This window comes from Rhodnius prolixus, unplaced genomic scaffold, assembly GCF_049639745.1.
Source record: "Rhodnius prolixus isolate KJV_2025 unplaced genomic scaffold, Rpr scaffold_4, whole genome shotgun sequence".
Taxonomy (NCBI): domain Eukaryota; kingdom Metazoa; phylum Arthropoda; class Insecta; order Hemiptera; family Reduviidae; genus Rhodnius; species Rhodnius prolixus.
In genome coordinates this window covers 39,512,828-39,525,501 of record NW_027411614.1, presented here as the reverse complement: position 1 = coordinate 39,525,501, position 12,674 = coordinate 39,512,828, and the positions used below count along the sequence as shown (strand labels likewise).

The following is a 12,674-nucleotide window of genomic DNA, read 5'->3' as shown; positions in this document are numbered from 1 at the left end:
CACCTACACAATAAATGGCTTTATGATTCTCCACAGAAACATCAAACCGCTGTTATTTTCTATGGTGAAAAACAATTCATTGCAATCAGGAGACACTTCAGGATCATATTGATACTTTATAATAGACCTGTTTTTAAACAGATCCTGTGAAGAATCAGATCTGAAACAACGGATAACAAAACATTTATAACAAGAATACACAAAGTTAATTTTTATTACGTTTCACTCATTCTTCAACGCCCAACTAATTATTTAAATTTGCCACAACACCTACTAACAATTTAAGAAAGGTGATTTACTTTGCCTGATTTTAGTAAAAACTACAAGATCTGTGTAATTTTTTTTTTTTCGGCTCCAACTGAACAAATTTTTAATATTTCTTTGGGGCTAATAATAATTTTAAAAAACGATTATATTGCAGTTCAATAATTTATTGATCAATTAACGGAAAAAAATAGTGAACATTAAAATTGAACCAAATGTGTTTTCTTTTCAGTTATGAGTGAGGTAAAAAAGGTAATGAAGACATTCATTAAAAGATGAAGTCCAATTTACGGTGTTTTTACTGAACATGTAAATATTCAAAAGAGAGGTAGAGCAGTTAACAAAAAAAAATCTGGAATGCAACATATAAAAGCATGAAATGACAAAAGTTCTTAGTTTTCTGCATATATGTAAGTTCTAAAGAAATAAGAAGCAAAACATTGTACAGTTAACTGAAGTTATTCTCTAATAGAGCTGGCGCACATTTCACTTAATATTTATTCCTAGAATCACTTATACTTTACTCATTTCGAGTAATATTATTTTATGAAAAAAAAAAATAATAATAAATAAAAATACCTTGTAGCATGCTCACCATCACTCAAGAAATCCTTAATTGCATTATTTGCACGATTGCCGCCGCACAAAAACTTCAATATTAATGATGTAGCTTCTTCAAATTGTGTAATTTTTATGGACATCATTTTATTTTCTAAATTTTGATAATAAAGTATTCCTCTTGATACACTGACAAAGTAATAGATGTATTAACAAAAAAAAAAAAATAAAAATAAATATAAAAGAATCTGGAAAATATTATTTCTTACTCATTTTTTTGGATTGATGAAATGGAGGCAATCAATTGATTCCACTCTTTCCAACTAATAAAATTATCTAAATTTTGTTGTAAGTAATATCTCAACTGCAAAAATTAAGGAATAAATGTACATGTAGCTTATGTCACAGTTTTTACTAAACAAAATAGGTTCTATGGGAATCTTTGGTCTTTCTCTTACTGCATTTCTCAATTTCAAATCTTCATCTAATATGGAATATTTGCTGAACACAATTACCATTAAGTTTATTCGAAACAAAGCATTATTCCAATTAGTGCTCATAAATAATATAAATGAGATATTAAAACATTGCTGGATGTTTTCTCGAAACAAATTATATTGCATTGTTTACTTATTAACAATTTCTTATTTCAAAAGATTTTCCTGAATCATTGATTGAACTAGTCTTCTACTGGACAGTAGATTTATTCTCTAAATTGAAACAATACTTCCGGATAATATGGCACAAATGCATGCAAAATGCTGCAGTTTTGTAAGTGAGCCCTTTATGCGGAGAACTGAATTTCACGCAAATTTAATGTAAACAGAAAATTAATAAATCGGAATTGGAAAAAGAGAAACACACTAGAATGACACATTTAAGTAAATGATATTTTTTCTTTTTTTTAATATACCTGATATTTGGTATCTGAATTCTCTAAGTCATCGATTAACAAATTTCTTAAAGTAACTAATTGTTCATTGTTCAGCTCACAAAAATCATTTAAGAATGATTCATCTTCGTGGAATTCATTGCACATTTCTAGTCTTGAACTATTGTATATTAAGGAGAGAGGACCCTAAAAATAAATTTGTTTTTAACTAAATAGGTAACAAATTTAAATTTAAAACAATATTATCTTGAAATGAGTATTTTCATACATTTTTAAAATTTCCATTGGTAATATTATAATTTATAAACTGTTCCAAACTGTCTGCTGAAATATTTAAATTATTTTCCAATATTTTGGCGTTTAGTTCATCAGGATTTTTAAGCAATTGCCTTAGGTTTATTGAATCTGGAAAAATAAACAAATTCATACACGGGACAAGGCCATTCTTGGGGTTGTATTATTCAGCAACATGTGAGCAATCAATAGACTGGATATCGGTCATTAATAATTACAATATATCTTTTGCATATTTGGGTATTTACTAATACCTACATTGCTGAGTTTTCTCTAATTTGAGGGTATTTATTATTTCTGTTAGTTTTTGAGCATTAACCGTTGATCTATGCGAAGCTTTTCCAATAGAGTCCATTTCATCGCCAATATTAAAGATTTTCTTTAGATTATGGTACAGTTCCATCGTTCTAAAATGAATATCAAAATCTTCATAAAAAAAATAATTGAATTCAAACTTCTAATAAATAACAAATGATTAAGTAAATAAAGTAATTATTGACTAACCCTGAGGAGGTCAAGTTCCCAGTTCTAACTGCAGCATCATTTTCATTGATATAGCAAGTATTATTATAAGTGCAAATGAAACTTTGTAAAAATGGTAGGAAACCTGCAGATGGTAAAGCTTTTTGTGTGAAATGACCTGTACAAAAAATATTTTTATTACATAACTAATTAATTTATCAGTATAATGATTTAAATGTTTTTCAGGGTTAAAAAATGCTTTTGCGAATTGCGATATTAATAAGAGCTATAATATTAGTTATTATAACTTTATTAAGTATAGTAATAATTATAATATTTTAATGATGTTAATAATAAAATTTGATTATTTAATATTAAAATATGTTTCAAATTGTCAGAAGTTGTTTTTTTCGGTAATGGCTTGAACCAAAGAAAGTTTTTTCAAGGATTTCTCAAACTTTCATAAGAGCAGCTTCATTTGGCTCAAAGAGCTGAATACTACGTGTAAAACTGAATAGAGCTACGAATTGTACCGAAATGTGGAGCATCAAAAACATCTTAGCGAAAGTACTTTTAATTGTAACGTTTCTAGAATGAATATTCACATGAAGCTCAAATGCCTATTCATTTTAGATACCTTATCGCACTTTCTGTATGAAGAGGCCTCAGCCCTGTCGGCTGATTTGAGCTAATTTATTATTTGGTTAATTCATGTATTCACTTATTGTATTTATGTATGTGTAGCTCAATAAATGGCTTATTCATTTATTAATCGCATCTGATTTGGTAAGTTAGTGTACTGATGGATTTCAGTATTTCGTTACTTTTCAAAAATGGCATCTAGGATTCTTTTTCAATAAGCTTCCTGCTCTAAAAATATAGGTATGTGAGCCTTTTGTGAATAATCATTCCAGAAATGGTTTCAATTACCAAACTAGGAAATATGACCAAGAGGAAGGAACTTCGCTTCAGCTGCTCGGTGGATGCGTGGATGCACGCTAACGATTTTATGTTTAGCGCCTCCAGTTTTAGGTCGAACTAGGGTGAAATTCTCGCTCGCCCTCCAGTGATGTATGTTTTAAATGATAAGTGCCAATGTGATCATTAGGGATACAACGGGCCCAATCGAGCCTACGTGCCATATGTATATTCCTAATCTTAAAGGCATACCATGAAACTTTTCCATCATAATGATGCGCCACTCCATAAAAATGTACGGTTCTATTACTACTTAAGGCTATTTATAGATGGAGTTCTAAGTTAAAAGAAAAAAGTAAATATTGTATAGAACACATATCAGGATTTTTCCCTTAGAAAGATGTGACTGGAAAACTGCTACTCGGTTTTCCTCTAAATCTCGCGTATTACCTATTTAATTAATTTATTTTAATTTGACGTAAGTTTTTTATTAAAAACATTTTTTAAAAAAAATGTATATTTCTGTAGAACTTTAGGAAATATGAGAATTGGGTTTTTGATGAATTGTAAAGCAATGACAAAGAAGAAAAGAAATCAAGAGGCCCAAAAATTTGAGATCTAATATAAATTTTTGGTCACAAATTGTGACTCAGGCTTTGAAGAAATCAAGGATTTGACTGAACGCATTTTCAAGCTTCATAATATTTTATCGAGAGTGGATCACATTTATACCTACAACTTTTCGCTAAACATCTTTCCAGGAAAAATATATTAAAATATTCTGGGAGGTTGGCGTTTATGATAATAGGCTTTCTTTGAATGTGACGTTACAAAATAATGACGGACTCTCATCATCCATAAAACACTAATAAGAATTAAATAGCAAACTCCAATAACAGGATAACTCTGCTAATATTCAAAATACTAAAGAAGCTTCCAAAGAAGAATTTAAATGGCTGATTTGCTAAGCTCAAGAGGCCAAAAACAAGGGGAAAAAAATATTTAACTCAACAGGATAAATTTAAATAAACAATTTTTGAAGAGCAAAAAAAAAAAGTGTTCATCTTATTCCGAGATGATAAAAAAAGTTGTGTTCAGGTAAAAAAAGAAGACTATACATCAAAATGACTATTACTTTTGATTCTGTCAAAAAGAGTAACATCTAATCTGGTTCGACCCTGAAATTAATTACATTAATACACAGACCAACCACTACTACAATTACAAAATATTATTACATGGATAAAACACAAATATTTTGAAGTTGTTATGCCTGATGATTAATTTTTCTTAATAACATTATTTGTTTGCGATATTAAGTGCACGTGTACCTTGAGTGCAAGTGGGTAATTTTTATTATGACACAACTCAATATAGGTCTTAAGTACACTTAAAAATTACGTTTTTAACAATTATAATGCAGAGCACTTCAATTCATACAACAAAAATAAATTATACAAATAGAAGTTTACGCATTATTTTGTGAATAAAAGAAAAGCAATTTTTGTTCAAATTGTAACTGTTGTATGAATATTCGAAGTTTCTGTTAAATGATGAATTATCACTGTTATAATTAGAAAAAATTTAATTTTGGGCCTCCATTAGAGACAATTTTATGGTTAAACACGATATATCAATATTATTTGCCCACAGGCGACCGATCGGACAAAGGACGAGAGTGGGAAACAATATTATAATTATTCTCTAAAATAAAGGTCAAAAACTACATCTTACAGTACTAGCAAGTCATTGAGCGGTCCCAAACCGCCGAGGAACTGTTTCCTCATTGATGTTGCTATTGACAACGTAAAGGAAAAGCAATTCTTGATAAAATGTGTAACTTTTACTGTTCAAAAATGTAAAATATATTTAATTAACAGTGTAATGCTGCAAAAAGGTACACTGAGAAATAAAAGTATTTTTATATTAACCAACTTACATTCATGTACTTCTTTTCTCAGGTCTTTCAAACGAACCCACATTAAAATTAGGAAAAGCATTAGCGGGCACAGTAATTCAATAAACAATCTCACCTATAATAATAAATACAAATTATTAATGTTATCTTTTTATTGTAACACCAATATTTATTAATGCACGGTTACATTGTTTTACATACTTTATGTCTTTTTCGCAGAATGACATTTTTCCAAAGAATTAATCTTAATTGTAGGCAATAAGGCATGATTTCTAAATGTTTTGACTAATATAGTCAATGAAATACTCTTAAATAAGAATGACTACTAATTATTAATCACAATTGTTTGAAACTAATACTTTTATCACTTGATTGATTAGTATTTGTTGATATATAATAAATTCATAATTCTCCTGCAACATCGTTCATTTATATGAACTATTTTTTATTTCTTCCACTCAAAAAAAATTCACTCAATTTCTCTTATCAAATGATTAGTACACATTATGTTCAGATGACTATAAATTAATAAATTAAAACAGCTGAGGAAGTGTACACAGGATTCTATTTTCGAATTTTCCTTTCAAATTTCCAGCCAGGAATAAGTGTAAGGTATAGAGTTTATAGTGTTTAATAAAAAGAAGTCAATAACTTTAGAAAATAACTATTAATGTTAACAAAACTTTTTAAAATAATTTAAGATGTGCCCTTAAGTGTTGCTAATATTCTGAGCAATAATAATAACAATAATTGGAAACCACTAAACGATACAGGCCTCAATTGAGGTACTGACATTCACTTTGTGGTTAGGTATCACTTCTTTTTCATCAAAGATTCTTTTATATATCTCTTGAGAAAAATGCATAAGACAATACGCTCATAAACTCAATATTTTTTAAGAAAATATAAGACCTCAGCAAATGCTTCAAACCGCCGGACCATTCCTCTTTCTATCAATTAAATCAATATGTTTTGCTGTTGTAGAATTGAATCTTTCACCAACACTGTCTGTTTCTATTAACACTTTGGTGAATGCACTGAAAATTTGATTTTGAGTATTACTTGATACATTAAATGTATCATTTTAAAAATTAATAACTATCGTAGATATTAACTGCCCACAATATCCTTCTAACGATGGATTCGGATAATAAACCTCTTCTTACCCAAAAAGAATACCTAAAAAGGTATTTGAGCAAGGATAAAGTTAAAAAGAAGAAAAAAACGCCAACGATTTCATCTTCTAGTCACCTTAAGAGGTAAGTTATTTATTGACGTTTAAGAAATGTTTATTTAAAGTACAAAGTGGACTATCAATAATCATTGTTACCTTCATTAACTAGCTGATTTAAAAAAAAGTGCTTCTAATGCGCAGAAATTGTCTATAATCGTTCTAGCGATGAATATATGATTACGAATATTAAACCTCTTTTTATAAAAAAGGAAAAGGCTTATTATCGTACCTTATATATTTTACTTACAGAGATTGTCGTACCAAACTTGTACATTATTGTTTTAGCAATATACCGTTTGATTAATTCAAAGCAAAGATTGTTTTACGAGTTTTTTTCTATTAACACTTTATGATAGTAACTTATTTTATTTTGCAGGTCTGTTATAATTGATGACGATCTTGGATTAAAGGATGTGGCTAATATTGATGATGAAGAATTCAATTTAGATTACTTGGGTGACGAGGCACCTCAGATTGTAGGAATAATAGATGAGAGACCAAATGAAATCAGAGCTAAAGAAAAATATGATAATAACTTATGGCGTACTGTGGGTGAAACAAACAATGGTACTAATTCGCTACAGGATTCAAAAAAACATCCCGAATTATCAAAATTCAAAATTAATTCCAATTATGGTGATTTAAATTATTCTGACTCTGATCTTACACTATCTAGGCAAGATAAAAATAATGTTGAAACTGCCAAAATTAATGTGAATATTGAGAAGAATGAACATGCAAATGGTAGTTTTTTACAGCAGAAAAAAAACCATAACGATATAGATTTCTCAACTGAAAAACGTTGGGACAAAAATAAAAGAGATCGGGGAAAGTTTAGTAGTGATTCAGATCTGTCCCTTATAGAAATCATGATAGGGGCAATAAATCAAGGAAACAGCACATGATTGACTCCGATCATTCACCTGGGAAAAATAATGATTAACAGAAAATAGCTAGGAAAAAATACAATAATGGTTCTGATTTGTCGCCTGAGAGAAATCATGATTAATAAAAAGGCGGAACGCTATTCGGATTCAAATATGTCACCTGAGAGATGCAACACAAAAAAAAAAGAAAAAAGCCATTCTGATTCAGATATGTCGCCACCTAGGCCATCAAAAATTAGAAAAAAGTCTTACCATATGCACGGTGATATGTTAAAAAATAAAGATACAGGTAGAGCAAAGACAGATTTTATTCCCAGTAAAATAAATCACAATTTCGATCACCACTACAAAGAAAGGAAAAAAACATGTAACAGTGATGAATTAGATACTGATCCGTCTCGAACAAAGAAGTTGAAATATGAAAATAAATACAAATATAGAGAAAGTGAGAAAGAATATCACTACAAACATGGTAAGTCTTATGGAAGATCAGTTTCCAACCAAGGGAGAGAAGATTCTTTCAGACACCGAGACATAGAAAAACGTAAAACTGAGAGATCTCCCAGTCATTCAAGAAGAAAATATGATGATCGGGAATCAACAGAGAAAACATATAAATCAACCAGATCTAATCGTACTGAAGCTAAAAAAGATAGTGATTCAGATTTATCGCCTTCAAGGAATAAAACTTTGCCAGAAATGAAAAGAGTTAAATCAATTTCCAGGTAGTAATAAGATTTTTTTTAGAAATTTATGTTCTGAGTAGAGGTTTTTTTTTTAAAAAAAAATAAATGATACTAATAAATTCTTTTAGGGCTAAAGAACAAGAAAAAATGCAAGATGGAAAAAAATCTGGTTTGCAGGTTGCTGAAAATTTAAAAGAAGAGCTGAAAAGATTTAAAGCTAATGAAGATAAAATGTTTAAAAAGGTTTCTGTTTAACAAAAATTTATTTATTGGCATTGATGAAAGGCTCTGATAACATCTACTTATTTAGTGATTTATAGTGAAAATATATCTCCTTACATTGTTAGGACCAATTAAAGTCTAGTTAATAAGTTAGACATCAAAGATACATGAATTTAGCAATTTTGTTTTCATTTTTTCAAAGATTTTATTGTTTAAACTACTTTTTAGCGCTTCATAACATGCTCTATTACAGAGTTTATTTTTCCAAATTTCCATTGTTTATCCTCTAATGAAGTTTCGCAACCCTGCAAAATTAAGATTTTGAGTTTTCTCTGGGAATTCAAATTTTCGGGGTTTCCTGAGTACGGTAGTATTTTTTTTAAATTGTTTTTATGAGAATTTCGTGAGAGATATTTATTTTTAATAATGTCCCGAACTGAGTATTATACAGTTACATTCATACATAATGTTACTTCGAATTCTTTAATTCCATGTTTTGCATGAAGTTAAAGGGAATTTGTAGCATCAACTGTAAGAAAAGAAAATGGTATGAGCTGTACAGTACTTTTAGTTGATGTTTAGGAGGGCCTCCGTGGTCCCGTTTTCCCGGAAGCCTACGGTGACTGCTTTGAATATGGACATAATGTTACACTTTTTCTTTACAAAAGAAAGTCTGTGATGGTTCAAAATTTATTAAAATTGATTTAAGGATGAAATTGTGGCTGTTAATTTTTTAAAAATTATTTATTGTTGCAGCTACCATTAAAAAGATCATCACTCAATTCCAATTTCGTATTTGTTCTTCATACGGAGGAGAACACATACATTTGGTGTAGTAAAGGCTCCACAGGGGATGAAAGAGAGATGGCAATGTTAAAAGTTTTCTTGTCAATGTTTTTAATTGTGAGGTTTCTGCTGCAGCTGCTACGAATAAACAACACTTATATGTTTTATAGTTTTTATTTTAATTGTACTTTCTTACACAAGGTACTATATACACTTGACGCTAACTCCCAGTACACATCAACAACAACAACAACAACAACAACAACAGCAACAGTGACGCTGTACAGACGCTACAAGCCGCATTACTGACGCTCCAATGCCGCCAACCCACAAAAACAAAATTACCAATGTATTAATTAAACATTACTTAACACACCCCCTAATTTTATCTTTATCTATAACAGGTATACGGAGGAGAACATATACATTTGGTGTAGTAAAGGCTCCACAGGGGATGAAAGAGAGATGGCAAAGAATCTTGCGAAGACGTTAACTGCTGGAGAACTAATTGTACTCTATGAGGGTAAGTACATTTCGATTTAAAATTATCTTCTTTTTCAACAATTGAGATGATTTCCATTTGGTAGTTGAATATTTTCTTATTTTTCTTGTTTCCACAAAAGGTCTAGAAAAACCAGATTTTTGGAAAATTTTGGGTAATGAAGGAGTATATGCCAATATGAGGAGTAAAAAGTAGTGATGGGCTATACGAGTCCGCCTGTGGAATCATTGGATTTGAATCAACTCCAGGGTCGGAATCGATTCCAAACACTCGTTCATCGATTCCAGTTGCCGTACCTATCCTATGCTTTCGTGCAAATATCATGCAATTTATTAAATATTTTATTAGTACTTAACTTCATCAGTTAATAACAAAACTACATGTAATTTGCAACAGTTTTAAAAGATATATAATATCTAATTGTTATTGACAACATCAAATAAAATTAGCTTTACACAAGAACAAGATTTAAAACAAAGCAGTTTTGTTAATATCCAGCAGGACCACTGGGAGGTTGAAGTTACCCTGCCAGGAGGGGAAATGAAATGGGAAGGAAATAAGGTTGTTAAAGGTATCAATGATGTTAGTTGGACCTTAAAATATGTACATGCAAACAAATTAAAATATAACAATGAACATAAACTAAGAAAGATTAACGAAATGAAATTATATTACTAAATATTTAATAATGAATAAAACTAAGCCGTCTATATATATATATATCCCAATACAAAACAAAATGAATAATTTTTATCACAGACTAGAGAAGGATTAAAGTTTAAAGCTACTTAGAACTTAAGAAATTAATTAATGTAAATTTTTATTCAGAAATAATATCATAGAAACATTGCTCGACTTTAATCTATTGCGTCTGTCAACTAATATTTGTCCAGCTTTAGAGAAAATCCTTTCGCAAGGAACTGAAGTGGCTGGAATGCATAATCTTTTCAAAACAACGTCATACAATCTGGGATATAAGTCTTTCCTCTCTCTCCACCAATCTAACGGATTGGCTTCTCTATTTAAAAAAGGTTCTGCCAAATATTTGTCTAATTCAATTATACTGGCAGATACTGGGGTCTGTTTCGCGTTTAACGTTTTAATTTTTGCATCGAATTCCCGCCAAAGACTAGAAGTAGAAGTTGTGGATGATGGAACATCGGTAGATAACGAAGCTTTCGGAATTTGAATAAATGATAATTTAGTGGCAAGAGAATGGTACATTTTCCGGAATTTAACGTCGCTCGAAAAACCTTCGTTTTTAAATCGCGGATCTAAAATCATCGATTGACCTATAATTTCTACCGATTCTAAATTGGAAAACCGATTTGAAATATTAGCGCAAATTACTCGAGCCATTGATTGTATTTCAGGTCTGTAATTTGTGTGCAAAAATTTTGAAACGTGATCGGTCATAAAGCGCGAGAATATAATAATTTTAGAAATTGTTATATAATTTTCCGAACTTACTTCGTCCGTAATTTCATTAAATATCTGCAATAATTGAACCGCGCTCTCTAATATTTCCCAATCGATTGTTGTTATATTATGTTCACCCTGTAGATTTAATAAAGCTATGGTCGCGATCAATGGCTGTTTGGTTTTTAAAACGCGATCAAACATTATAAATGTGGAGTTCCAACGAGTGGGGACGTCTTGTTTTAATTTTAATTTTGGGAAACCCATCTGTGTTTGTGTATTATGTAGCTTGGTCAGAGAATGAGAACTTCTTTTAAAATATTCTACTAAAGCTTTAATTTTGTCGGTCGTTACGCGAATTTCTGCGATTCCCGAATGGACAACTAAATTCATTGAATGGGCAAAACAAGAAATATGCCTCCAATTGCACTGCTTTACTGCCGAAACAATATTTGCACCATTATCAGTAACAACGGCAGTTACTTTATTGGTGAGTTCCCATTCTTGGACCGTGGATTGCAGGTGTGAGGCCAAGTTATTCGCTGTATGTCGTTCAGAGTAACTAGTACACTTCAATAAATGTGTTTGTAAATTTGTGTTTTGGTCTATGTAGTGGGCAGTTATAGCAATAAAGCTTTCATTATTCACCGATGTCCAACAATCAGTTGTTAAACAAACGGCATTTACTTCGTTGAATTTACTTTTTAATTTTGATTCTTCCCGCTTATAAATCATTGGGAGTAAACTGTTGGATATATACTTTCGTGAAGGTACATTATAACTGGGGCAAAGCAATTTAATTAATTTTCTGAACTCTTGATCTTCAACAATACTAAAAGGATGATATTCTTTTACTATCATTTTGAGCAATTGTTCATCAATTTCCTTGGACTTACTGGGGTGCAAAGGTTTGATTACTTCTACAAAGTCAGTCAAGGATTTTTGAATTACCGGAGCCTTATGGGCAGATGAAGAGAGAGGAGCGACATCTGCAACTTCTGAATGGATGGAAGCTAAACTAGTAGAGGGAAGCGAGCTTAAATTTTGAGTGTCTATAGAAGTTAAATGAGATTTCTTAACAGGGATCTCTTCAGTGCTTTGCTCTGTATTCTTTCTTTTATTGAATGATATAGGATGTTTTCTCTTCATATGTCTGAACAAATTACTAGTAGAGCCACTTGTAAAGCTAACGATTTCGTGGCAATACCGGCATTTAGCTTTGACAGAATCAATAGAATTAAAGTGATTCCAAATTTCACTGCGTTTTGGCATTTGTCTGAAATTAATTTACTAAAAATTAATAAAATATTAAATTTAAAAAATAAGAAACAATAGTAAAAAAGGCGATAATAACCCCGTTGTTGATGGGCAAAAATAAATAAATAAATAAAAAAGTAAAAAAATTAAACTAATTTATTAAATATTTTGCTTTTAAAATATTTTCAAATATTCAATAAAGAAAAACAAAAGATAAAAATGAAATAATTATTTAATTTAGGAAAATATTAGTCTTTGAAAATATTTTAGAAATCAACAAAGCACACGCTCTTCAACTTAATTAAGATTTACCACTGGAAAACACCCTTATCTGCTTATCATCAGAAGACAGACACATGAAATATTGTTATCAGC

At 30.3% G+C, this 12,674-nt stretch overlaps 2 protein-coding genes across 10 annotated transcripts in view; one reads left to right on the top strand and one right to left on the bottom strand.

Annotated features, from left to right (window-relative positions):
- LOC141456259 (phospholipid-transporting ATPase ABCA1-like) overlaps positions 1-5,948 on the bottom strand; it is a 39,470-nt gene extending 33,522 nt beyond the window's left edge. For all 9 annotated transcript variants that reach the window (XR_012459677.1, XM_074132064.1, XM_074132068.1 and 6 more), the window contains exons 1-9: positions 5,508-5,948; positions 5,328-5,421; positions 2,513-2,648; positions 2,267-2,415; positions 1,983-2,119; positions 1,736-1,900; positions 1,092-1,186; positions 844-1,011; positions 8-160 (exon numbers count right to left, since the gene is read on the bottom strand). Coding sequence is in view for 8 of the 9 variants with exons in the window: in XM_074132064.1 (XP_073988165.1) it covers positions 8-160; positions 844-1,011; positions 1,092-1,186; positions 1,736-1,900; positions 1,983-2,119; positions 2,267-2,415; positions 2,513-2,648; positions 5,328-5,421; positions 5,508-5,573 (1,163 nt within the window). In the remaining variant the exon portion in view is untranslated. The remainder of the gene's footprint in view (positions 1-7; positions 161-843; positions 1,012-1,091; positions 1,187-1,735; positions 1,901-1,982; positions 2,120-2,266; positions 2,416-2,512; positions 2,649-5,327; positions 5,422-5,507) is intronic.
- Positions 5,949-6,072: 124 nt separating this feature from the next.
- On the top strand, positions 6,073-9,494 carry LOC141455607 (uncharacterized). The gene is made up of 5 exons (XM_074130787.1): positions 6,073-6,565; positions 6,917-7,442; positions 7,494-8,152; positions 8,242-8,356; positions 9,092-9,494. Exons 1-5 carry the CDS (start codon positions 6,444-6,446, stop codon positions 9,428-9,430), a joined length of 1,761 nt encoding a protein of 586 aa, XP_073986888.1. The 5' UTR covers positions 6,073-6,443; the 3' UTR covers positions 9,431-9,494.
- Positions 9,495-12,674: the final 3,180 nt, after the last annotated feature.

Coding starts and splice junctions, on each gene's coding strand:
- LOC141455607 (XM_074130787.1), top strand. CDS start 6,444: ATGGATTCGGATAATAAACCTCTTCTTACCCAAAAAGAATACCTAAAA. Junction 6,566..6,916: donor TCTTCTAGTCACCTTAAGAG/GTAAGTTATTTA, acceptor TTTATTTTGCAG/GTCTGTTATAATTGATGACG. Junction 8,153..8,241: donor AGAGTTAAATCAATTTCCAG/GTAGTAATAAGA, acceptor AAATTCTTTTAG/GGCTAAAGAACAAGAAAAAA.